This window comes from Polypterus senegalus, chromosome 2 (genome assembly GCF_016835505.1).
Source record: "Polypterus senegalus isolate Bchr_013 chromosome 2, ASM1683550v1, whole genome shotgun sequence".
Taxonomy (NCBI): Eukaryota; Metazoa; Chordata; class Cladistia; order Polypteriformes; family Polypteridae; genus Polypterus; species Polypterus senegalus.
Genome location: NC_053155.1, coordinates 69,900,006 through 69,927,046, shown reverse-complemented (window position 1 = coordinate 69,927,046; position 27,041 = coordinate 69,900,006). Strand labels below are relative to the sequence as shown.

Here is a 27,041-nt window from a genome sequence, read left to right as displayed (position 1 = left end):
GGGAGCACAGGATCTGTGTGTGCTACGTGACTTTACATGACTGAATGTTTTGCTGGTTGTCCGTGCTCTTATTTGATAAGAAGGGCGTGTCTTGCAAGAATCTTGTGTTCCACGTCCCCAGGAGACTGCCCTGGGACAATCTCTTGGCACCAAGTCTCATGTTTACGATTCTCGCCAGACGCTCCATGGCCAGTCTTTTTTTGTCTCACAGGTCTTTTAAATGTCTTCTGAGAACTTCCGAGAAGATCATGTATCGTTACCTTGCTTTTCCATTCCAGAATTTATATATATCTATATATATACTGTTAGGAGCATGCACTGATACAGTGCATTACTGCACCCACCACACGACAAACCAACTCAGGATCCAGATTAGGACCCGAGCGCAGCCATGCAACGGGTGACACCTCAGCACCACATCAGTTCAGATGGAGTGGAACAGTGTGAGGTTTTTTATAGTGGCTGGAGTGCCAATTCTGCAACCAACCCCCAAGTTGTTTCCCTCAGGTTGGAGGGCCTACATGCAGGGATGGATGCAGATTAGCGTCATACACTGAAAAGGAAGAAAATTTAAAAAGGAAAAAATTCTGATTTGACAGTCACTTTCACAGTGAGGCATTATGAAGACATATTGCTGTTACAGTAGTATAAAGGAGCCTCAATAGCATTTCTTGACATAAGAGGATTAAGAGGAGTAGCCTGTCTGCTCTGACTGCTAAATATGATGAACATCATGTGCAAACACAAGTATGCTCATAAGTGTACCTGAATATATTGTGCTAGATGTCAGTGATCAATTTTGTACTAGCTTCATCTGATATAATGTCATATGTTCTGTACACTTGAGTTGTTAACTGATCTCCACTTGATAGTGTACTTGATTAAATGAATGGCATGTCCATTGAACAGATTTGTAAGACAGAGACAATCAATCAAAACCTCCATAGTTTCGGGAGCAGCGAGAAATTGCAGTCTGAAAGTCTGTTGATGCTTGTCATGTCAGCACCCTTAGCACACTTTAGTGGATACTGGAAACAAAGGAAGCTGCCAATTGAAGGAAGGGACCTTCCAAGCAATATTAGCAGGATGATCTCCAGATATGACTGACAAGTACTGGAAGTAGCTACAGTAATAGCTAAAACAAAAGCCCCTGTGTGGGTAAAGTTTGACAAGGCTATTGAGAAAATGCAAAGAGGTTCTGGAAAAAACAATAGACAATCCTGGAAGGAGGTAGACTGCCCAGGCTGTTCTCAGCAACAATGGAAAAATGTTAACCTCGAGTGATGATATTTTTAAGAGCTGGAAGAATCACTTTGAGGAACTCCTAAATCAGATGAATATGTCCCCGTGTAAGGAGGCAGTGTCAGGAACATTGGGTTTGGTTGGGTCCATTTATTTCTAGTTGAGGTCAGTGAGGTCTAGGCAGGCATTGTGGTGTGATGGTTAAGGCTTTGGACCTCAGACCCTGAGGTTGTGGGTTCAATTCCTGACACAATGTGACCCTGAGCAAGTCACTTCACCTGCCTGGGATCCAATTGAGAAAAGTGTAATCAGTTGTATCTCAAAAAGTTGCTTTGGATAAAGACATCAACCAAATAAATAAACGTCTAACTGGAAATATTGTAATAGAGTTTTGGCTATCAAGCTTCTTCAGTGTTTCATGAACAGCACCTCAGGACTGGCAAACTGTGATAATGGTCCCTATTTTTAAATATGAGGGTGTGTTCCAATTATTAAAGAATTATACTTCTCAGCATTCCAGGGAAAGCCTATGACATACTAAATAGAGAGACTCTGTTCAATAGTGAAACTTCAGATTTAATTGCCTTTGTGTTTTCACTCATTTTTCTTAATGCTGTTTCTAATATTTTAATGTCCAAAAATATGCAATAGAAGGTCTAATGTTGTGAAATTTAGACATATGTATAAGTTATTTACCAAGTAAGGAAAGCGTATTGACTGTATTTTCTATCAGTTTATCTTTAGATTTGTAAACAGAAAAAAGAACTACATTAGTGGGATAGCTTTTTTGGTCATTCTAGAAAGTAATACAAATATATAATTCTAATGTATTTTAGAACAGGTGAGAGAGTCATCTTCATCTGTACAAAAATTACACTTTGGGGATATATTAATATTATGCATGGGAATTAATTTATTAGTAGGGTAAATGTTATGATTTTGAAGTGGACTTCCTTAAACACTTTGTTGAAAAAATAAATCTGATACAGATCATGACATTTTCCAAATTATGTACTCTATTGTGAAAGTCCATCTAATAGAGGCATTAAATGACGGAACACCATTTATTGAAAGAGTTGGAACCTTTTTCTTTGTCTGAGAATACATGCAATGTGACTTCATAAGTAATAAAATTACTGGGAATTGAATAAATAACCTAAAAGAAATCTTTGCATTTAACTACAATATTATGATGGTCTATAAATTTTGGTAACAGTAGAAAACACATCCCTTATTAAAACTGCCTGACACAAAGCAGATCTAGATAAGTGCTGAATTAAGTGAAAAATTGTGCTTAAAAGTAATTTTCCAAAAATAAATTAGATGACTAGATTGGTAATTTCCTGCATTTAAAATCACAAGATAATTAAGAAGTCATGGCCTCCATACTTAAAAAGTACATTTGGAATAAATAACTATAAGTTACCGTCACATTTATTTCCTGATTCAGTTATTTTAAAAACAAGACATTATATAGTGGACATTAGGAACATTAACCCACCTTTTAAGTATCTTTTAATCATGGTGATTGTTTTTATGTTTTTGTCTTTTTTTTCCAAATTAATTCGAACAAGGATGCATCGAAAAATTTTAAATAAGTTTTGGGGTTAGCAGACAGTCTCATTCTATTGTGAATGTTTCCCCATTTGTGGGCGTGTCAGTCTCCGCCCCCACTGAGCTCCGTCTCCGCCCCTTCCATAATTCCCATTCTTGTCTAAAGTTGCTATTGGAGGACGGACACAAACCTATGCAGCTTTGCTGCTGCAAATTTTGTCGCGTTCTGCTTACGTCTACAAGGAAGAAGTCTGCGGTGGTGTCTTTTTTATGTGCTTTTCTTTATTTTTCATTTTTAAATGTTCTCCTTTCTTATGATTTCTCCTTTATGAGAAGCGTGTTGTTGTTTGACACCGCTGCTTAAACTGAAGGTTGACTGGAACTAGCGAATGCTAGGATCGAGTTTCCGAGCGTTTAGGTTTCTTGGCTTTTTTCACGAATGTCGATGGAAGATGCCGCCGTGACTGTGCTGAAGAGAGCCGTGGAACTGGACACGTGCTCGAGGTTTCAGGAGTCACTTATCTGTTATCAGGAGGGAATCCAGATACTACTGAACGTCCTAAAAGGTGAACAAACGTTTTTGTACATACCTGCCTAGTTACGCCGCCTGTTCTAGACAGGATATTGTTTTAAGCTCCCAGTATTGGGAATTGTTATGGGCTGGGACACGGATTTGTTTTTGAGTTCAACCATACAAACATCTTTTTATATATTTATGACTTTCAAAGGTAAATGCTCTTTACGCTTAAACATCTGAGAAAATGCTTCCACGTTTTTAGAATAGATACACCGTCTTCTCCTGTAATGTAATATTTTGGACATTTTGACCCCATGCATTTGAGCACTGTTAATAGTTATTACACATTCCCGGAGTTTTGTAAAGCAAACTGTCATTCAGTGTTTGTACAGATAGTTAACAACAGGTTAAATGACCTTCTTGTTGAAGGAAGCAACCCCTTACTCCCCATTTTCTTCAAAGTGACAGTCATAGATGTAGCAAAAAATACTCGCATCTCACTTCTACAGGGAAAATCGTGGTCTTCCAGACATTCTTTGTGGTTTTAGTTGCCAGACGATAGTAATTGGTCTTTTTCATTTATGAGCTTCTTTAACCCCATCTTCCCATGCTACTGTCAATTGCACAGTGTATGCCAGCTTGGCTGTTTTTGACCACAGGATCATGTCTGGCTGGAATGTTGTGCTCACAATGTCTGGGATAAACAACAAGCTTATTTTCTAAGTCCATGTCCATTTTCCAGTCCTGAACAACCTACAAGATGCTTGCATTCTTTGATGTCTTATGGTGTTCTAGAGATTGGTTTGCTGGTACAACTCGTGTGGACAGTATTCATGGTGGTTCATCACAGTTCCACGATTGATGTGCACTGTCTAAGAACTTGATAATGCCATCTTTACATTGGTACTACCTTTCCACACTAACATTCTATCCTTCTGACAGATAAAAAATATTACTTTTTCCTGCAATAATATCCTTCTACAGGAGCCTTTTCCCCAATCCTCCCATCATCTCCCTTTGCTGACCACCCAACTTGTTCTTGCCAGTAGGTCATTTGACAAAGCAGAGCTAAATTCCCCAATTAGGCACATTCAGAGGTGTCAGGAACTGCTGTATCACTTGCCAACACTGTATGTCACTAACAATACCATTGTATCTGATCCCTCTGAAAAATGTATTAAACAATGGTCTTCATTCCAAAATTAATATTTACTACATTTTTCTAGAAAATAGCCTTCGATCAATACCTGTGAGACAGGGAGACAGCTTGCAGATCACTTCAGGGAAAACATGTGAGCAGTTAGGATCAAATACCTTACAAAGCCAATTGTAAAACATTTCGTGTTCCTAAATCATAGCCACACTGATCTTTTAGTTTGTGTTCTGTTACAGGGTTACTAGAAATACTCATAGTGATCCATATCAGTGGCTTTTAAGTAACCTTATGTGCTGTAAACATAATTTAGTGGTGCAAGTGGTTATGGTCTGGTATTGTTTGCCTGAAGAAGGGAGGAAGAAAAATGTGTGTCTAGGATGCATGAAGTCTTTAATAATACAGTTTTGCATTTTAAGACTGCCTGTGTTAAGTATATCCTGAAAAGAAGGCAGCTGTGTGCCAGAAGTCCTGAGCTGACTGTTTGCACTCCTGAGCTGAGCAGGTGCCTCACCAGGATGTTAAGCAGGGAATGAATGTGGACTCCACCGTGCACTTCTTGTAGTCAGCAAACACATTCAGGCTGTATCTGAGAAAGTGAAGGTGTTGGCGAATCACCTTTACAATGGCTCAAATGTGTTGTATCCACTTCAGGTCATCATTGATTCTGTAATACAGCCAGAATCATTGCTAGTTATGAAATCACATAAAGGTGTTTTTTTTTTTATTTGTGTTCTTAAAAAAATCTCAGTATTTATAAAGAAATGGAGCTTGGAACTTGTAATGTGCAATCTCATGGCCTTACTGTTGCAGTCTATATTTTTATTATTAAGGCATCAATGAAATTCTTGTCATTACAGTCACAACAGATGAATCCAAAAAGACTGCATACAGAGAAAAGATTGATCAGTACATGAACAGAGCAGAGTTGATTAAGAAGCGTGTTAATCAGGATAAAGAAGGTAATTTGCCATGTCATTCTTCATTTTTGGGAATTTTTAAGTGGTAGCTGGGACTGGTCAACCTGATGGCACAATTATTAGTATTGTTGCCTCAAATTCAGGCCCTGACACTGTCTGCATTTAGTTTGCACATTCTTCTCATATCTGAGTGGGCGTTTCTTTGGGTATTTTAATTTTCTTTACAGTTTCCAAAGAGTTAGTTTAATTGGCAATTGTAAGTTGATATTAGCCTGTTGCGCTCCCCAGCTCTAGAAATGTGTTCTTGACTATATGTTAATGGAGAGGTATATGACTATAAGTGTTCCTGACTATATGACTATATTCCTGTCTTGAGCCTGATGATGTCAGTGAAGGCTTTGAGGTCCCTGCTACCTTGTAATGTAACAAGAACATTTGAAAAATGGATGAATTGCTGAATAATTTTCTATATTTTGAAAATTAATGAAATTTTGAAGCTATTGTCATTATTTACAACAAAGACATTTTAAATATAAGCTTATATATTTAATATATAGCATTACTTGCCGCAGTGGACACTGTGCTGTTCCCTTGCAATTTCCACAAAGGATTTCTGATCTACCCAATCATCTATATTTTCTTTAAACCACTTCTCCTGCTTTGATGTGCAGATTAATTTTTAATAAGGAAAATTGAAGAAAAAAAGCAAGCTTTTTTTTTCTTAAAAGAGAGAATAAATTTCACCTGTGAGATTTTTTATAGATAATGTGGTCTAAAAGTCTGTATAATAACATAAAATGCAAATCCATATTTGTGTCTGTTTCAGAGGGGAAGTACCATGAGCAGATCAAAATTAAAGAGAATGACACAGGCTACAGTTTTGAGAGAGTCTTTAAACCATATATCAATGAAAACCTGACTGAAGTGTATGTGGAGGATCCGTATATCAGGTCCATTCACCAGGTGAGAAACAAGTTTTGGCATCCCAGACCATCTCATTAACTTTTAGAATTCTTACTCCAGTTTATGGAGACAGGTGTAGTATTTTAACATAGAAATCGGACACAAATGTATAAAAACATAGAAATGTTGTCCTGATTTAGAGCATTGTCGGATATTTGTTACTTTTACAACAACTGAAACATTTTATTTCTATAGCAGATTTTTATACAAAGAATGTAGCTCAAAGTGCTTTACATGATGCCAAAGAGATAGTTATAAGAAAAGAAAAACAAATTAAATTAGGTAAGAATAATAATGAATAATTAAAATCCATATGAGCTTACACAACATAGATATATACTTAGTGTAAAATATATGATAACATACTGTAAGTCTCTACACATGAGTACATTGATACGTTCAGATGACCATTAGGACAGAAAAACCAACAAAACTCCAGGTATGCTGGTGAAAAAAAAAAATCTGCATGGGTTCCAAGGCCAAAACATCACATAACCTCCACTGGGCATTCTAAATAACCTACAATAAATGTGGTTAATCCTAGAGGAATTGATGAAGTGGGTCTTATGGGCAGCTGGGGCACTTGCCATCATTTGAGCATCACAGGCGGTTGGGCAGTGCCTTGATCAAGTGGTGGTGGCACAAAATGCTATGACAGAAGAACCAGTAATGAAAGCAGAGATTAGTAAAGTTTGTAAATCCCTGAAGAATGTACTAATTATATGGATATATATTCTATTAGGATTACAACTAAAATGTAGCTACAAAAAGCCACATTGAAAAAGTGGGATTTTAGGAGTTTTTCTAAAAATTTTCCACAGTATTAAACTATTGGATCTCTATTGGTAAATTATTCCAGATTTTTGTTGCATAATAGCAAAAGGCTGCCTCACCACGCCTTTTATGCTGAAATAACAAGCAGACTGTCATTAAAAGATCTGAAATTATGATTTGGAGTTTAGGGGGACATGCATTCAAACATATAGGAAGAGACAAGATTATTCAAAGCTTTATATATGTACAATAAGCAGTATTTTAAAATCAATTCTAAAGAACATGGGTAACCAATGTAAAAGTGATAAAACTGGTGAGATGTGCTCAGATTTTCTTTTTCTAGTTAAGATTCTTGCTGCTGCATGCTGCACTAATTGCAGTCGATTTATGTCTTTCTTAGCTAGTCCTAGTAGGAGTGCATTACTGGAATCTAGTCGACTAAAAACAAAAGTGTGAACTAATTTTAAGTGGTCTAACTTTCAATGTCCCTTAAGTGGAAAAATGCAGTCCTAGTTATGTGGTTAATGTGTGATTTAAAGTTTATGTCAGAGTCCATGATTACACCTAAATTCTTTACCTCTGCATAGACTTTTAATACTAAGGGATTACGTTTATTGCTGATTCCTCATTATTTCCATTCTTGCCAACTGCTTATATTTGTTTTTTCCTTACTTACTGTATTTTGAGAAAGATGCTAATCATCCATTTGCAAATACTAGCAAGATATTGAAACATACAGCCCAGAGCATTAGGATCATCAGGCACTACGTATAAATAAAGCTGCGTTTCACCTGCATGGCTGTAGTAGTTCACCCCCGTGTTTTGAAATAATCTAGCCTAATAGAAGGATGTACAATAGATTGAAAAAAGCAGCACACACAATATAGATCCATAACATACTCCATATACAATATACCGAAATATAATTGCCACAACTTACAAAGAATTTTCTACTTATTAATTAGGACTGAACCAATTTATGACACTGCCAGAGAGGTGTACCCATTGTTTAAGGTGATTTATAAGAATACTGTGGTCTAAGGTGTCAAATGCTGCACTCAAGTCTAAGAGAACAAGAACAGATATGATGCATCTGTATGCATTTACACACAAGTCATTTACTACTTTAAACAGTGCAGTTTGTGTACTATGTGATTTGTTCTAAAACTTGACTGAAACTTATCAGTAATATAATGTTTGTTCAAGTAATAATTTAACTGCTTAAAAATGTTTTTTTCTAAGATTTTCCTTAAGAAAAGCAGGTTAGAAATTGGTCTACAGTTGTCAAAGTCAGAGGAGTCAAGATTATTTTTCATGAGCAGACGTTTACCAATTGCAAGACCCCTGTATCTAATAACAAGTTAACTATGTCAAGTACACTATCAATAAGCACTTTAGAGACTTCTTTAAAAGAAGTCTGTTGGGACTGGCTCAAGGACAAAAGTGGAACTTTTTTGAGAAATTATTCTCTGGAGGTCAGGAAAATCAGTTTCATTAAAGGAATTTAAATTAAAAGAGCATGCCGGGGTTCAAAAGGTTTAACTTCGGATGGATGCATTATATTACATATAACATTTTTTTTGTATTTTAAAAAATGCTGCAAAAGCCTCATGGTGTTTTTATTTTTTAGGTAGGGAAAAAGCAGTTATCATACTGGTATTGGCTAATAATGAATTAAAAAAAAAAATAGTGGTATCACATTTAAAGAAAAGATTATTTCTGATATATTGGACAGATATGATGAAATATTAAGTACAGTTTATGCCAGGGAAGGCATGACTGCTCACTGAATATCATGTGGTATATTTGGCAAAGAGTAGGCTATGTAGACATTTTTTTCATGAATATCCACAGCAGTAAATTAGCAATATGCAACATTTGCCATGCCAAATCCTATAGTCTGCTGTTTCTAAAAGCAAAATCAGCCATTTTCATATTCATGGCTGCAGTTAATAATTTTTTAATTTTTTGTTTGGAGAGAAAACAAAATACAAAATAACATAAAAGCTTCTGTGTACGTTTGGAGCAAGTAATAGATAGCAGAAGTAAAGCAGAGGTGTGACCAAACCTTTCAGTTAAAAAAACATGTTTAGAAATCAGTAATAAATATCTAGAAAAACTGTATTTTCTTTGTCTAATTAGATTAAATTATATATCATATTCAGTGCAATATTTGTCACACTCTGCTCCAACTTAAATTTCTGCATTAATTCCCATGTATACTATTTGTAGGATGAGGAGTATTTCCCCAATTTCTGATTTTACTCTCTTATCACATTTTTTATAGTGTAAAGACTTGCTGTATGTAGTACAGCATGAATTAAAATAGACTGCATTTCTACGTAAGGTTTGTGTGAATTGGAAACATTTACATTTACAAGGCCTGTTTGCATTCAGTGCAATATAGCTAGTGCTTATCCATTAAAATTCAATATAAAATAAATACTCCGAGTATACCATGCAACTGTTTCATAGAACAATACATACCTAGTTTTCATAAATTGTAATCTTCTAAATATTAATAATTTAGAAAAATAATAAATAATTAATAGATTATACTGTTAAGTCTGGTAGACAGTGTAAGATAAACAAAATTCTATCAGATGTGATTCCACTGAATGGTGCCCGGCAGTGTAGTCATACTGTCTCAACATCAGCAGTGCTATGAGTGACATCACTGGCACAAAATTATGCTCTATGTAAAATATATAATAGCAGAGAATGTGCCCAAATATTTGATCACATGGTCACAGAAAAAAAATTCTATTGTTGATTGATGAAAGTCTACTACCTTGCTTGCATATTCAAGGTCAGGGCTCGGGAGAGAGCTCTAGTCTCAGCAGACAGCACAGGCTCACAAAACACAACCACGGACTTTCCACCACAGCACCTAGCAGTGTGCATATTCTCAGCCTCTTTTGCAAAGAACAGGGTAAAGAGGCTGATAGGGAATGGCAAGGGACAAGCTTACTGTGTTGTGAAATTAGATGCTAACAACCTACTTGTTATATGTTTTTTCACATCTTCCTTAGTTTAAGTTGGCCCCTTCCATGTGCAAATCTGCAGACAGTATGCAGCATGTTATTTTTTAATACACACTACACTTTTCCTCAGTGATATGACTAGGGCCATAGAATATAATTAATTTGATTGATGTGCCACAGAAGCCCTGTGGAATATGGATGCTGAAATACCACAGGGAACCTGTAGCCTAGTGCATTTAACACTATTATTGCTAACCATGATAAACAGCTACAACATCTGTTTAGTTAAGCTTTTTTTATTTATTTTTTGTAACATTTCTTAGTAAAAAGTATTTTTAAAAAAAAGTACAGTATTTTGTGTGGTTTTTTTTTTTGGATAATTTAGACTCTCTCAGACTGCTCATCCAATTGATTGCTGTTGGCAACCTATTCCCCTCAGGTTTTACCTAACATCCTCATTCTTTCTTCTTTCTTTTTCTCATCTTTGGAAATGACTTATTATCTAATCTAATATAATGATCTAATACTTCTTCATTTATACAGCAGGATTCTAACGTTATGTAGCACATTTATTAAATAGAAAATGAATGTAAAAAATATTTGGCATTTTCTAATTGTTTGATTTTTATATGTGATATACATTTGCATATTTTTCAGCTGTACAACTTCTTAAGATTTTGTGAGATGCTTCTCAAAGGTTCTTGTAAAGTGAAAACCATCCGTCTGCTTACATCCCCAGATGAGGTATGTTCATTTACATAAGTCATATTTATAGATGACATTGTAGCTTCTTTCTGCAAGAGCAGGCATACTCAGTTTTAACCACTCCATTGTCAACTGTAGCTAAACATTTCAAATATAGTGTATATCCATTAGAGCTTATTTAAAATGGAAAATTCACATTAAGGTTATGCTTTAGAACTTTGCAGTAGCTTGAAAGCCCTTTTATGGGTTAGGTATTCCTTAATACAAGACAACACTACATGATAGCTTTTTTAATTATATTGTATACTTTTATCTATGCATTTATTTGTGAAGGCACAATCAAACGTTTATTAGTTGCAGTTTTTAACAAAATGCAGGGACCATTCCTAGAAAGGATGTCTGTTAATTTCAGGGTGCAATCATGCAAACACTAACATGGTACCAGTCAGCCTAATCTGAATGTTTTTTGCGTGTACTTGGAGAAAAACTGAAGTAAATAAAAAAATAATGAGCAGGTTCTTCACAGATACAACCAGGATTTGAACATGGAAAAAGCACTTAATTAGGACTGAATAAGCAATCAATTAGGATTATGATTATCATTAAAAACAGTATCTCCTGAAACCCACTGAGACACTTCTGCTAAAATCCGAGTTCAGTTTGTAAAGATATTTGTTTTTCCTCCTTGAAATTTAGACTGTTGTATTAATTTTGTATTTGGTCATTTTTGTTGAATCTATCAATTCACTGCCACACTCTCTTACTACAGGTCAAAGTCCCTGGAATCAAATCATATACTAGCAGTCCATCATAGGGCAGCTTAAGTGTATTCCTAAATGATGAAGGTACAGTACATTTATAAATGTGCTGCACACACAACTGTCACAAACATGACATGTTTGTTCTTTTTTAGACTTACACTTTCTAGTCAACAGACAAACAGTCTTTATTTTATATAGTGCCGTTAACGGCAACACTGTAATTTTATAGTAATTGTACAGTATAATGATGTTTGCATATATTGGTGTGTGCGCGTTTTTTCAGTCTTTTGAAAATAAGTGTGAATATTGGTAAACTTTTATGTTTATTTTTTCTTTTTACTCTTTTTTAAATTAATTTGTCCCCATCACTGTGATTTTTCCATATTTATATTTTATTTAAATGTGTTGTCATCAAGCCATATATACTTTATGCTACTTATAAGGTAAGCTTTTGCCTCCAGAACAGCTTGAATTCTTAGAGGAATACACCAACAAGGTGCTGGAAAAATTTGTTTTGGATTTTGCTCCATGCTGACTTATTCAACCATGTTCCTATTTGGCTTCTTGAAAAAGGTTCTCAATGGGATTATAACCTAGGAACTATATATGCCAAGAACATATCACCCAAACTGTTTCTTTGCCACCACCAGCCAGTGCCATTAACACAAAACAAACCATTATTGTTGTTAGTTTGAATAAGTTTGGCGATTCTCCTCTGACCTCTCTCATTAATAAGACATTTTCACCCAAAGTACTACCTCTCACCGAATACTTTTTTATTTATTAAACTATTTTCAGTAAACTCTCCAGACAGTAGTGTAGAATGAGAAAGTCCTAGAGGGAGGGAGTAGTTGTGTTAGAATGTTCGAACCACCATATGTGAAACTATGGCAGGCAGGTGATTGCTTCTGTATATGAATGTAGATTCGTTAGTGGTTCGCAGTCATTAGAATCTAAGTTGGGCTAGTTTTTTTTTTTTTTTAAACTTCTTAATATTGGAAAGATCCTCTTTGATTAAAGTGAAAGAGTTAAACAAATAGTCATTTTTTTTTCCAAGAATGAGATGTTAAGTTTTAGACATTGGTTGGAATTTTAAACAAAGGGATGTCTACTGGCTTTTAACAATAAACAAATAAATGAAAGTAAGAGGTAACCATTTCTCCCAAAAAATATTTTGCACATTTACTTCATTGTACCTTGGAGCAGTAGTTATCAACTTTTATTCCTTGAAAAGAATATGTCAGGGTCTCCCTTCACAGGCCATGATATTTACCCTCTTGTAATTTTGCTTAGGATATTTTTCTTTTTGAGCTTGCATTTGTGAGTAGAAGCATGTTTGGTGCTAGTGATGTTACACTGCCTTTGTTTTTTTAACTTGATTCGCTCACCAACCCCAATTCCCTTCACCCCCCCGGCCTGCACTACACACCAGCCACTTCTCACCTCTGCCGCTAGCGTAAGTGGATTTCACTTTCACCAAACAACAAATCTTTTAATTTTCACAGATAGGCCTCTTCATTGGGAAGACACACTACTTTTCCATGATGGCAATACGAATTAGATGATCTACAAGTCTCCGACTTAGTTTAAAGCCAAACAATATCTACATACTTCTGTCATATCACCTATGTCCATATATTCTATCTCTTTTTGCTGTTTCGTTATTTCACTGAGTAATAATTTCCGTTTGTTTGCACTAATGCGATCTTTACTCTAATTTTTTTGAGACTTTTGAATTTTAGTATTTTCATTATCTCTAACCTTCTCCGCATGTGTATTGTGCCAACATTTTTGAATTCTTTACGACATTCTACTTTGTCATCTACTCTTTGTCTTTTATTTCTGGCCTCCGGCGTGGTTAAATCTCTTGGCATAAAGTCTTCTCTCGCGGGACATGAAAGTATCTCCCTGAAAAAGTCACGTCTCGTCCCAGGCTAAAAAGTCTCGTCTAAGGATTTTTTTTATTATAATAGAGAGAAAACAGCCTTTATGCTTTTATTAAATAAATTATTTTAATTAGACCCAAAATTTTTTAATCATAACATAAATCAAGTTCCTGTTCTAACTATAGGTTAGTAACTGTGGTGCATTGTGCTGAGAAAATTAACACAAGCGACCACTAAACCCCAAACAGCTGATCTCTTATCTGGACACAATGTGGACAATAGAGGTGCGTTTTCATGCCACATGTAAATGAAATTACACTAGCCTACAGTGCATCCGGAATGTATTCGCAGCGCATCACTTTTTCTACATTTTGTTATGTTACAGCCTTATTCCAAAATGGATTAAATTCATTTTTTCCTTAGAATTCTACACACAGCACCCCATAATGACGTGAAAAAAGTTTACTTGAGGTTTTTGCAAATTTATTAAAAATAAAAAAAACTGAGAAATCACATGTACATAAGTATTCACAGCCTTTTCTCAATACTTTGTCGATGCACCTTTGGCAGCAATTACAGCCTCAAGTCTTTTTGAATATGATGCCACAAGCTTGGCACACCTATCCTTGGCCAGTTTCGCCCATTCCTCTTTGCAGCACCTCTCAAGCTCCATCAGGTTGGATGGGAAGCGTCGGTGCACAGCCATTTTAAGATCTCTCCAGAGATGTTCAATCGGATTCAAGTTTGGGCTCTGGCTGGGCCACTCAAGGACATTCGCAGAGTTGTCCTGAAGCAACTCCTTTGAGATCTCGGCTGTGTGCTTAGGGTCGTTGTTCTGCTGAAAGATGAACCATCGTCCCAGTCTGAGGTCAAGAGCGCTCTGGAGCAGGTTTTCATCCATTATGTCTCTGTACATTGCTGCAGTCATCTTTCCCTTTATCCTGACTAATCTCCCAGTTCCTGCTGCTGAAAAACATCCCCACAGCATGATGCTGCCACCACCATGCTTCACTGTAAGGATGCTGTTGGCCTGATGATGAGCGGTTCATGGTTTCCTCCAAACGTGACGCCTGGCATTCACACCAAAGAGTTCAATCTTTGTCTCATCAGACCAGAGAATTTTGTTTCTCATGGTCTGAGAGTCCTTCAGGTGCCTTTTGGCAAACTAGAGGTGGGCTGCCATGTGCCTTTTACTAAGGAGTGGCTTCTGTCTGGGCACTCTGCTATACAGGCCTGATTGGTGGATTGCTGCAGAGATGGTTGTCCTTCTGGAAGGTTCTCCTCTCTCCACAGAGGACCTTTGGAGCTCTGACAGAGTGACCATCAGGTTCTTGGTCACCACCCTGACTAAGGCCCTTCTCCCCCGATCGCTCAGTTTAGATGGCCGGCCAGTTCTAAGAAGAGTCGTGGTGGTTTCGAACTTCTTCCACTTACGGATGATGGAGGCCACTGTGCTCATTGGGACCTTCAAAGCAGCAGAAAATTTTCTGTAACCTTCCCCAGATTTGTCCCTCGAGAAAATCCTGTCTCAGAGGTCTACAGACAATTCCTTTGACTTCATGCCTGGTTTGTGCTCTGACATGAACTGTCAACTGTGGGACCTTATATACAGTGGTGTGAAAAACTATTTGCCCCCTTCCTGATTTCTTATTCTTTTGCATGTTTGTCACACAAAATGTTTCTGATCATCAAACACATTTAACCATTAGTCAAATATAACACAAGTAAACACAAAATGCAGTTTTTAAATGATGGTTTTTATTATTTAGGGAGAAAAAAAAAATCCAAACCCTGTGTGAAAAGTAATTGCCCCCTGAACCTAATAACTGGTTGGGCCACCCTTAGCAGCAATAACTGCAATCAAGCGTTTGCGATAACTTGCAATGAGTCTTTTACAGCGCTCTGGTGGAATTTTGGCCCACTCATCTTTGCAGAATTGTAATTCAACTTTATTTGAGGGTTTTCTAGCATGAACCGCCTTTTTAAGGTCATGCCATAGCATCTCAATTGGATTCAGGTCAGGACTTTGACTAGGCCACTCCAAAGTCTTCATTTTGTTTTTCTTCAGCCATTCAGAGGTGGATTTGCTGGTGTGTTTTGGGTCATTGTCCTGTTGCAGCACCCAAGATCGCTTCAGCTTGAGTTGACGAACAGATGGCCGGACATTCGCCTTCAGGATTTTTTGGTAGACAGTAGAATTCCTGGTTCCATCTATCACAGCAAGCCTTCCAGGTCCTGAAGCAGCAAAACAACCCCAGACCATCACACTACCACCACCATATTTTACTGTTGGTATGATGTTCTTTTTCTGAAATGCTGTGTTCCTTTTACGCCAGATGTAATGGGACATTTGCCTTCCAAAAAGTTCAACTTTTGTCTCATCAGTCCACAAGGTATTTTCCCAAAAGTCTTGGCAATCATTGAGATGTTTCTTAGCAAAATTGAGACGAGCCCTAATGTTCTTTTTGCTTAACAGTGGTTTGCGTCTTGGAAATCTGCCATGCAGGCCATTTTTCCCCAGTCTTTTTCTTATGGTGGAGTCGTGAACACTGACCTTAATTGAGGCAAGTGAGGCCTGCAGTTCTTTAGACGTTGTCCTGGGGTCTTTTGTGACCTCTCGGATGAGTCGTCCCTGCGCTTTTGGGGTAATTTTGGTCGGCCGGCCACTCCTGGGAAGGTTCACCACGGTTCCATGTTTTTGCCATTTGTGGATAATGGCTCTCACTGTGGTTCGCTGGAGTCCCAAAGCTTTAGAAATGGCTTTATAACCTTTACCAGACTGATAGATCTCAATTACTTCTGTTGTCATTTGTTCCTGAATTTCTTTGGATCTTGGCATGATGTCTAGCTTTTGAGGTGCTTTTGGTCTACTTCTCTGTGTCAGGCAGCTCCTATTTAAGTGATTTCTTGATTGAAACAGGTGTGGCAGTAATCAGGCCTGGGGTGGCTACGGAAATTGAACTCAGGTGCGATACACCACAGTTAGGTTATTTTTTAACAAGGGGGCAATTACTTTTTCACACAGGGCCATGTAGGTTTGGATTTTTTTTTCTCCCTAAATAATAAAAACCATCATTTAAAAACTGCATTTTGTGTTTACTTGTGTTATATTTGACTAATGGTTAAATGTGTTTGATGATCAGAAACATTTTATGTGACAAACATGCAAAAGAATAAGAAATCAGGAAGGGGGCAAATATTTTTTCACACCACTGTAGATAGGTGTGTGCCTTTCCAAATCATGTCCAAACAACTGAATTTACCACAGGTGGACTCCAGTTAAGCTGCAGAAACATCTCAAGGCTGATCAGGGGAAACAGGATGCCCCTGAGCTCAATTTTGAACTTCAAGGCTGTGAATACTTATGTACATGTGATTTCTCAGTTTTTTTTTATTTTTAATAAATTTGCAAAAACCTTAAGTAAACTTTTTTCATGTTGTCGTTATAGGGTGTTCTTTCCGGATGCACTGTATATACAGAAACAATCTGCAAACAAAACAAACTTTAAAGGGGGACTTTCAGAAAATTGACACACATTGTACAATATCTGTAATATATTTTGAAAATAGATGACGTGGTTCACTTTAATAAAAGGTAGTTTTGAAAGTCCTGCTGTGGCTTGATTTTCAGTAACTTAAGTATTTTGCTGCCATTTTATCATTATTTTCAGTCATATTTACATCCCTTGTGGAAGTTTAGTGGGCCCTCTGGTTGAGAACCACTGTCTTGGGGTATTTGTGATATAACATGGTTAAGCTCATTCTGTTATTCTTTTAAGGTGGTAATGGCTATGAACAATAGATGTATTTTGTTTTCCACTATGTGCTGGAACAAATACCACACTTGGTAAAATGTTTGATTACAAGAAGAATGGATTAGAAACCCGTTATAGTTTACACACTCATGAAATGGTCTTCATATTCTTCAGTTACCAACTCTAGTATTTAAAATAATGATAAAATGATTGTATTGGACATACAAGGAGAGCTTGTAATTTCATGTAAAAATGTTAATTCACCCTTAGTAACTAAACTGTTAAAATAATTCAACCTACTATTGTGACAGTTCATTTTGGGTTTTTTTCCATCAGGGTGAAAATGCCTCCCAGCAGAAGAGTGCCCTGTATGAAATTGAGGAGTCACTAAAGGTCCATGGTATAGTGTTGACTACAGAATATTCTTCCACAATTCATGACAGGGAAATCAGGTTAGCATGCACATTAATATTACAAAAATAGATAGTGCATATAGACAAACATAAATGTTGTTTATCAGTCCTGCATCGACCAGTTTTATACTTGATAGATGTTTAGTCCAAAATTGCTTAAATATCAGGATGAATTACATTGCTTTCATCTATATTTTTTTTTTTATCAAAACCCAGGTATGCCAAGTGAAATACTCTTGAGTCATGCAGTAGGTCAACTGTGAGAATTAAAATGGTACCCTTTAATGCCCAATTCTCTGGACAATGTACTTCTCTACCTGCCTGCTCATTATTAGTGGGTTAGGCCGGTGTTAGGATAGTACATGAATGAACTCATTAATTCCAGTTCAATAAATTGGAATTAAAATAAAATAAAAAAAAAACTTCAGAAAGCAAACTTGGAATTGAATTGGAATCCGTCAGTTCAGTGAAATTCTTTAGGATTCCTTGTTTGTGTTTTTTCTTAGCATATATGTGAGATTAGTTATTTTGTAACTGTATATAACAATCTATAACTATAGCAAAGTAAAAGGGTAAATATATAATTTAAGTAGTAAGATGTATTAAGAATTGTAAGGTAAATAAAATTGACAACTTGAAATTATTGAATATACTGTTTATACAACAACAACAACATTTATTTATATAGCACATTTTCATACAAAAAGTAGCTCAAAGTGCTTTACATAATGAAGAAAAGAAAAATAAAAGACAAAATAAGAAATTAAAATAAGACAACATTAGTTAACATAGAAAAGGAGTAAGGTCCGATGGCCAGGGTGGACAGAAAAACAAAAAAAAAACTCCAGACGGCTGGAGAAAAAATAAAATCTGCAGGGGTTCCAGGCCACGGGACCACCCAGTCCCCTCTGGGCATTCTACCTAACATAAATGAAATAGTCCTCTTTGTAGTTAGGGTTCTCGCGTAGTCACTTGATGTTGATGGTCATACAGACTTCTGGCTTTTAATCCATCCATCATTGTTGGAACATCACGGTGCTTTGAGTAGATGGTGGTGCCGCAAGCCACCACCAAAAGGACACCGAAAAAAGGAAACAGAAGACAGAGTAGGGGTTAGTACAGATTTTAGAGCCACCATGAATAGTTATTATAATGAATTTGATATACAGAGTATTAGAATTTTAAGTACAGTTAAGTTATGAGAAGGCCATGTTAAAGTAATGTGTTTTCAGCAGTTTTTTAAAGTACTCCACTGTATTAGCCCGGCAAATTCCTGTTGGCAGGCTATTCCAGATTTTAGGTGCATAACAGCAGAAGGCCGCCTCACCACTTCTTTTAAGTTTTGTTCTTGGAATTCTAAGGAGACACTCATTTGAGAATCTGAAGTTACGATTTGGAATATAAGGTGTCAGACATTCCGATATATAAGATGGGGCGAGATTATTTAAGGCTTTATAAACCATAAGCAGAATTTTAAAGTCAATTCTGAATGACACAGGTAACCAGTGTAGTGACATCAAAACTGGAGAGATGTGCTCGGATTTTCTTTTCTAGTTAGGATTCTAGCAGCTGCATTCTGCACTAGTTGCAAGCGATTTATGTCTTTTTTGGGTAGTCCTGAGAGGAGTGCGTTACAGTAATCTAGTCGACTGAAAACAAACGCGTGAACTAATTTCTCAGCATCTTTCAATGATATAAGAGGTCTAACTTTACTTATGTTTCTTAAGTGAAAAAATGCTGTCCTAGTGATCTGATTAATATGCGATTTAAAATTTAGATTACAGTCAACAGTTACCCCTAAGCTTTTACCTCTGTCTTGACTTTTAATCCTAATGTATCCAGTTTATTTCTAATAGCCTCATTGTATCCATTATTGCCAATCACTAAGATTTCAGTTTTCTCTTTATTTAACTTGAGAAAGTTACTATTCATCCATTCTGAGATACAAGTCAGACATTGTGTTAGTGAATCAAGAGAATCGGGGTCATCAGGTGCTATTGATAAGTACAGCTGTGTGTCATCAGCATAGCTGTGGTAGCTCACGTTGTGCCCTGAGATAATCTGACCTAACGGAAGCATGTAGATTGAGAAGAGCAGCGGACCCAGGATAGAGCCTTGTGGAACACCATATTGGATATCATGTGTCTTTAAGTTGTAATTCCCACAACTAACAAAGAATTTTCTCCCTGCCAGGTAGGATTCAAACCAATTTAAGACACTGCCAGAGAGGCCCACCCATTGACTAAGGCGATTTCTAAGAATATTATGATCAATGGTGTCAAATGCAGCACTCGGATCTAAGAGGATGAGAACAGATAAATGGCCTCTGTCTGCATTTACCCACAAATCATTTACTACTTTAATGAGTGCAGTTTCTGTGCTGTGATTTGTTCTAAAACCCGACTGAAATTTATCAAGAATAGCATGTTTATTGAGGTGGTCATTTAACTGCATAATGACTGCCTTCTCCAGAATTTTACTCAAGAAAGGCAGGTTAGAGATGGGTTTAAAATTTTCAAGGGGTCGAGATTATGTTTCTTAAGTAGGGGTTTAACTACAGCAGTCTTAAGACAGTCTGGGAAGACCCTTCTATCTAATGACGAATTTACTATGTCAAGAACATTATCAATTAGCACGGCCGATACTTCTTTGAAAAAATTTGTTGGTATTGGGTCAAGGACACAGATGGAGGGTTTCAGTTGGGAAATTATTTTGTGTAAATCAGGTAAATCTATCCTAGTGAAAGAGTTTAATTTGTTTATAATGGAATGCTGGGGTTTAGGAGGATCCTTAGTGTTGGGGAGATATACTATGTTATTTCTAATATCATTAATTTTTTGATTGAAAAATACAGCAATAGCCTCACAGGTTTTACTGGAAGTACTTAGGAGGCATTCCTTTGAGTTACCTGGGTTTAGCAGACGATCAATCGTAGAGAATAAGACTCTGGGATTACTAGCATTGTTATTTATAATCTTAGAGAAATAGCAGCGCTTCTCAAGATGGACAGTGTTATTGTATTCTGTTATTTTGACTTTTAATATTTCATGGTGGATAGTAAGTTTAGTCTTCCTCCATTGACGCTCAGCTCTGCGGCATGTTCTCTTTAAATCAGACACTCTTTGGGTCTTCCATGGTATAACAATGCTAGAAGATTTTTTAACTGTCTTTGAAAAAAACTGTTGTATTTGTAAATGATTACAAAAATGTTTTTTAATAGTGCAAACTACTTAATAAGGTGGTATAAATTAGTACTGCCTTGCTTGCTTTTAATCTATGATGCCTCAAACCATGAAACGGAATGTTATTTTCGCAGATACATGAATCTTCTTTCATTTATATAGTTTTACTTTTTGTTGCACTGAATCGTCATTTTCAAATTTCATGTCACTAAGATTGAAACACTGAAAATTTCTTATGCAGGTGCAGATGAGGCAGGAATGGCTAGGTATTGGCATATAAGTTGGGCTAAGTAAAGCAACTGGGTCTCGTATTCCCAATACAGGAAAGAATCAGACTTCTCAGTATGACGTGGTAGGCTAGGTGAATTGTTACCTCCTTTGATATTGGTACATGTGTGGTTGTGGAGGAGACTTGAGTATACGTAAATGCAAAAGGGTTTTTTCTCATCTTTAGTGGCTCAGAACAATAATGTAGTTAATAATTTTGGTGGAGAGCGAGATATTCAATCTGTGGTCCACAGTGGCAGCCAGATGTAATTACTTAATATATCCAAAGTTAGACAGGTGTTTTTCAATGAAAGATTTCATTGTTGTGATCATTTTGCTTGTTCTCATGGTGGCTACAGCAAGGCAGAGACCTCTGACACGTGGAATAACGTAATTTGCAGTTACAATTTTATCAGTCTAGTTTACATCTGTTGTTTTCTCTAAAACAGTAGTGTTTCACAGTCGTCTTTGATTAGCTTACGCTTATTTATTGTGAACTGAACTGAGCTGTAACTTGCAGGACCATTCGCATTTACATCTGGCTGTTCCATCTTGTTACATTGGCACCCTGAAGCTTTATAGGTATCACAGGAAGTTCCACTGTCCATGTTGACGTGTTTCATAATGATGTAAACCCTTGTACCTTTGCCTTCTAAATTATCTTGGATAAAATGTTATATATACATTACTAGCCAACGCCCGCCATAGCATACGGCAGTGTAAGAATAGGAACAGAAAACAGTGACCAAGGAATTCAGAAATCAAGAAGAAAGAAATACTTCCTGAAAGACGCAGTTGTGAATAGGTGTTTTGCTGGAGACAACAGATAATGAGTTTAAAGATCTAACCCTGGAAAAAGCCACGTACAACTGACCGTGGCTGGAGACTGGTTGTTGTAGATTAACGCAAATCTTTGCAAACAGTTGTCTATGGTTTGGAAACGTTGCTTTGCAGATGTCGTATTGCGAGACTTATGAATGAACTTTGTTGTGTTTAGTCAGACAATCCTGTGTAGTGAACTTCTTATTGAATTTCTGGCACTCATATAGTTGTTGGGAAGAATGTGTTTTCTTGTATTTAGTAAGTGAGGTTCGCATTTGAAAAGTTTTGTTGCAGGAATTACACTGGAAGAATCTGTTACTGGAGTGGGAGTCGGGTAATTTTTCAGCTGAGTGAATCTTTGTGTGTTTGTGAAGTTGCGTTGTGAAACGTTTTGTGCAATTGTGACACTGAAACTATTTGTCGTTGCAGTGAATTTTCTTGTGTTTGGCAAGGCTGGGTTTTGTTTTGAAAGGTTTACTATAAATTTTGCAGAGGAAGGTTGTACCAGTAGATGAAACTGTAGTGTTTTGTGGAAGAGAAGAATGATTGAGGACTGATGTGTTGGTGTTATCAGACATTACATGCTGCTTTGGAGACATGATCGGAATTGGTAGGAGGGCTTCATAGCAGCCATTGTCCAGTTGTCCTGAGTACAGAAGTTAAATGAAGAGAGTATTTTCAGAATTGTAAATGCAAGGCGGGATGTTGGGGTCGTGTTTGAAGTAAATGACAATGGTACCATGGAGAATCTCTGAAAGAGCTTGAATTTCTGGTTCACCACCATAAACTCCAGATGTTGCCAGGTATTGATAGTACACCTGACTTGTTGTCATAACTCGATTTGCGTTGGAAAGAACAACAGGAAGAACATCTCCAAATCTGTCCCAATGTGATGCAATGAAATCTACTGCTCTATGTCGTAGTAAGAGTGCATTGCCTTCGTCAACCATTTGTGTCAAGAAAGAACCCACTGATAGGAACAGGCAGTTTCCGGATCCCAGAATAGAAATGAAGTTGTACACAAACCCGTCGACAGAGAAGATACTGTAGTTCATTTTATAACAAAGGCTTAGGAAACAACCGTCGCAGTATAACGAAAATAACAAGGTGTATGGTAGGCCACAGGCAGCGTGGGGAAGGGTTTGGAAGAGGATGAATAGGAATCGAGAAATGCCGTGTCAGCCATGGACATACTGTATATAGATAGACACCGCATTCACTGTGTTGCCCAGTCGATACGATACGTCAGCGCGGCCGTCTTATTGCAAGTGGCAAAAGTGCCATTTAAACTAATACAGGTAGAGTGGAAACCGGGTTTTCTGATGAAAAAACAATAACGTTTAAAACAGTATCGTTTACATACAACAGATTTTGGCGAATCATTTAAATGCAATTATTTATATCCATTTTTACACTAATAATGGCAATTATTAAATAATAATTATTATTATTGAATAATTCCTCCCATATTATTATTGAATAATTCCTCCCATATAAGTAACATTTCTCGGACTGCCTTTTCCATCTCCGAAACATTTCTAGACTTCGTCCTGTTCTTACACAACACAGTACTAAAGTATTGGTTAATGCCCGAGTCACTTCACCTATAGATTACTGTAATGCTATTCTATCTGGCATCCCACAAAAACTTATCCATCGCTTACAACTTCTTCAAAATTGTGCTGCCAGGATAATAACCTGTTCTAAATCCACCAAACATATTACACATATTCTCTCTCAACTTCACTGGCTCCCTGTTAACTACAGAATACAATACAAAATACTGTTCTTAACATTTAAAGCCCCCACACACTTCTCTCGTATAGACTGACACTCCTCTCGCTCACTCAGATCCTCATCTATAGCTCCACTTTCTGTACCATACATCAAACTCTGTGCTATGGGAGCTCAAGCATCTCTCCTAGTGCTCCTCAACTCGGGAATTCTCTTCCCTTTCATACACGTCAGCTCGTTTCAATAACACATTTTAAAACTGCCCTCAAAACTTATCTTTTTAAACTGCCTTACCAATTGTGAATTTTGCACTGTTACTGCCAGTTATCTTTGTTTGTTTGCTAATTATTGCTTTTTGATTTATCATTCTCTTGTTTTAATTTCACTAATGTTGTTTAATATATTGTAAGGTGACCTTGAGTGCTAAGATTATAAAACGGGATTTACTAATGGCCACATATAAGCAAAACAATTGTTTAGCCTTACCTATGAAATGTAATCCCCCGGGATCTGGTTTGGAGCATACAGTGGTTTGCACAATCCCAAGCAGCACATACGTGAGGCACCTTTATCCATTACTTCACTCCACAGCAGTGCCACTCGCAATATGACGGTGACGTTGACGTACAATGCTGCTGGTCATGCAGTGTCTAGTAATTCTATGTCTATGGTGTCAGCTGCGTGTCGGCAGGACTGGTTTTGAAGAGTAAGCAGGATGAACCAGAAGAGAAATATATATAAGAGAGGCCATAGCCAGATCCTGGAATAGAGATGACGTTGTACAAAAACCCGTCGAAAGAGAAGATACTGTTGTTCATTTTATAACAAAGGCTTAGGAAACAACCGTTGCAGTATAACGAAAATAGCAAGGTGTATGGAAGGGGGGAAGGGTTTGGAAGAGGATGAACAGGAATCGAGAAATGCTGTGTCGGCTGCGTGTGGGCAGGACCTGTTTTGAAGAGGTACGCGGTAGTCCGAAGGGGGAATAGGAATCGAGAAAAGCGGTGTGGGGGTGTATGGGAGGCCGCAGGCAGCGTGGGGAAGGGTTTGGAAGAGGATGAATAGGAATCGAGAAATGCCGTGTCGGCTGTGTGTGGGCGGGACCGGTTTTGAAGTGGAAGCAGGACAAACCAGAAAAGAAATATATATATGAGATTTTTTATCATCTTATTTCTTGGTGAACTCTGTATAGTGTTTTGATTTATGGACTAATAATTTATCAGATAACTGGAACCAGTGCATGAATGTATTATTATTTAATAAATAGTAGATTAGATACTTTTTACCTTACTAAAATTTATGGGGCTGTCACCTGATGTGTAGACTGCCATTACGAAACTGTAACACAGACATTCAGTCGGGTTAATGTAGTGTTGCACAGTATACTGAAAACCCCAAATTTTAAAATGGTATGGTACCAGCATTTCAGGATTTTCATTACTGGAAGTAAATGTTAGGTTCCTTGTCAATCCCCACTTCACTTGCTGTGTTAGATGCTGAAAAATATCAATTTTATAGTTGTCACAAAAAGAAACCACCTACTTCAACACATTTAAGATTTCATGAGAACACACACTCTTGATGTTTCTGGTACAATTTGTTGAACTCTGTAGGTCTTTCAGGATGATCGCTGGTCTCTAAATGACTTTCCTCCAAATTTATCTTGTTGTTCAGAGGCAGAGTTTTGATAGTTGCCCTTTCCTAGGAAGCATTTAGGCAGTGTGATGCATTTTCCATTTTTTATTATCAATCCAGTAATAATTTGGTTTATATGTGACTCCCTTAGAATGCACTTTACCCTTCAATTTTACACCTTTCCTTTATATTACCTTTATAACAAATGCTAACAATTTAGGTTTTATCCAGAAAATGTAATGGTAACTACAGTGCTGCATAGGCACAGACTAGTGTTAAAAGCAATGATATCCTCATTAAAGTAATTATTGAGCAGAGCGCAGGGCTGGCTTCAATATTAGCTGATTTTCAGTTTTTGACCTAATATCTGATGAAATAATAATACCTTTAAAGTATTTTTCTAGACATTTGAATTTGCAATAAAAATACAGATTAGAATGATATATAAGAAAATCATTTTAAATCCAGCAACATCTGAAAACATTTGAAGCTTGTAAATAGTTGTGAAAGATCATGTATAAGATGAATAAGGATACACGCTCACGGGCTACCATCACAGCTGTTCATTCACAAGTGAACTGGAATTTGATTTATTTATTTTAAATCTTCCACTTTCCAGGTTTAATAATGGTTGGATCATAAAGATTGGAAGAGGACTGGACTATTTTAAAAAGCCTAAGGTATGTGTTGTGTTTTTGATTAGGCAGATCATTTATTAACATAGAGTGTACAATTCTAATTTACTGTATTTTTTTTTTTTTTTATTCCACAGGGTCGTTTTTCAGTTGGCTATTGCGACTATGACTTGAGACAGTGCCATGAGACAACTATAGATGTATTTCATGTGAAGCACACAAAAATAATGTAACAGTGATCATATAGGAGACATACTGTATATGTCAGACTCTTCAGAATAAAAATCACCATTCTCAAAATACTGCTTTTAGGTTACTTCTAAACTATTGACTTGATATTTTGACTGTTACTACGAAATGTACCCGTCTGTATAAAGTGAAACAAAGTAAATTGAAACAATTATTGAATGTAAAATGCATTTATTCTTACCCTTCAAACAGCAACATGTTGCAATTTTTTGCATTTTAAATGTACTGTTGTTTTCTGGAGTTGGGTGTGCCTTTCACATTTGCCTGTACATTGCTGTAAGATATCTTAGGAATTATTACCACAGAGACTTTTTTTGAGCAATTCAGGTGGAAGCCTAATTTAGTTGATTTATTTTGGGTTTATGCTGTAATTGCTTTTAAAATAATGATTTTAACTGAAATTAGGTTATTAAAGTGTGTATATAATAATACATTTTATTAAATAATGTTATTAAAATTTTTGTAAGCCTTATTCTTACATTATAAAACTGTTTAATGACTTTTTCAAAATATTAGGGTTCTCTTATCCAAAAACAAATATTGTGGGAAATAATATATTGATTACTACATTTTAAATGTATCCTTTAAAAGTATATGAGTGTTTTCCAAAGAGTCCTAGGTCTGACGCCAGGGGAAATAAAGTAGTTTTTTTAATATGACTGTAAATATTAAAGATGGTGATGGAGGGTTGTGTCTTCAGCATTTCATTTCTGTAACGAATGAAACTTTCACTAAGAGAAGTTGAGTAGCAGACTGCTGATTTTGAAATAAGAAATGTTTTGATTTGTTTTTTTTTGTTCAGCATTAAACAACAGGTGACTGTATTTTATAAAATAAAGATAGTTAATTACACATGCCATTTTTGTGCCAAATGATACTTTCCTTCTAGG

General features: G+C 36.6%; 1 protein-coding gene across 1 annotated transcript; it reads left to right on the top strand.

Annotated features, from left to right (window-relative positions):
* The first annotated feature begins 3,019 nt into the window (after nt 1-3,019).
* Nucleotides 3,020-27,041, top strand: mitd1 (MIT, microtubule interacting and transport, domain containing 1). The gene is made up of 7 exons (XM_039743930.1): nt 3,020-3,362; nt 5,327-5,428; nt 6,213-6,349; nt 10,765-10,851; nt 17,551-17,666; nt 25,887-25,947; nt 26,040-27,041. Exons 1-7 carry the CDS (start codon nt 3,236-3,238, stop codon nt 26,133-26,135), a joined length of 726 nt encoding a protein of 241 aa, XP_039599864.1. The 5' UTR covers nt 3,020-3,235; the 3' UTR covers nt 26,136-27,041.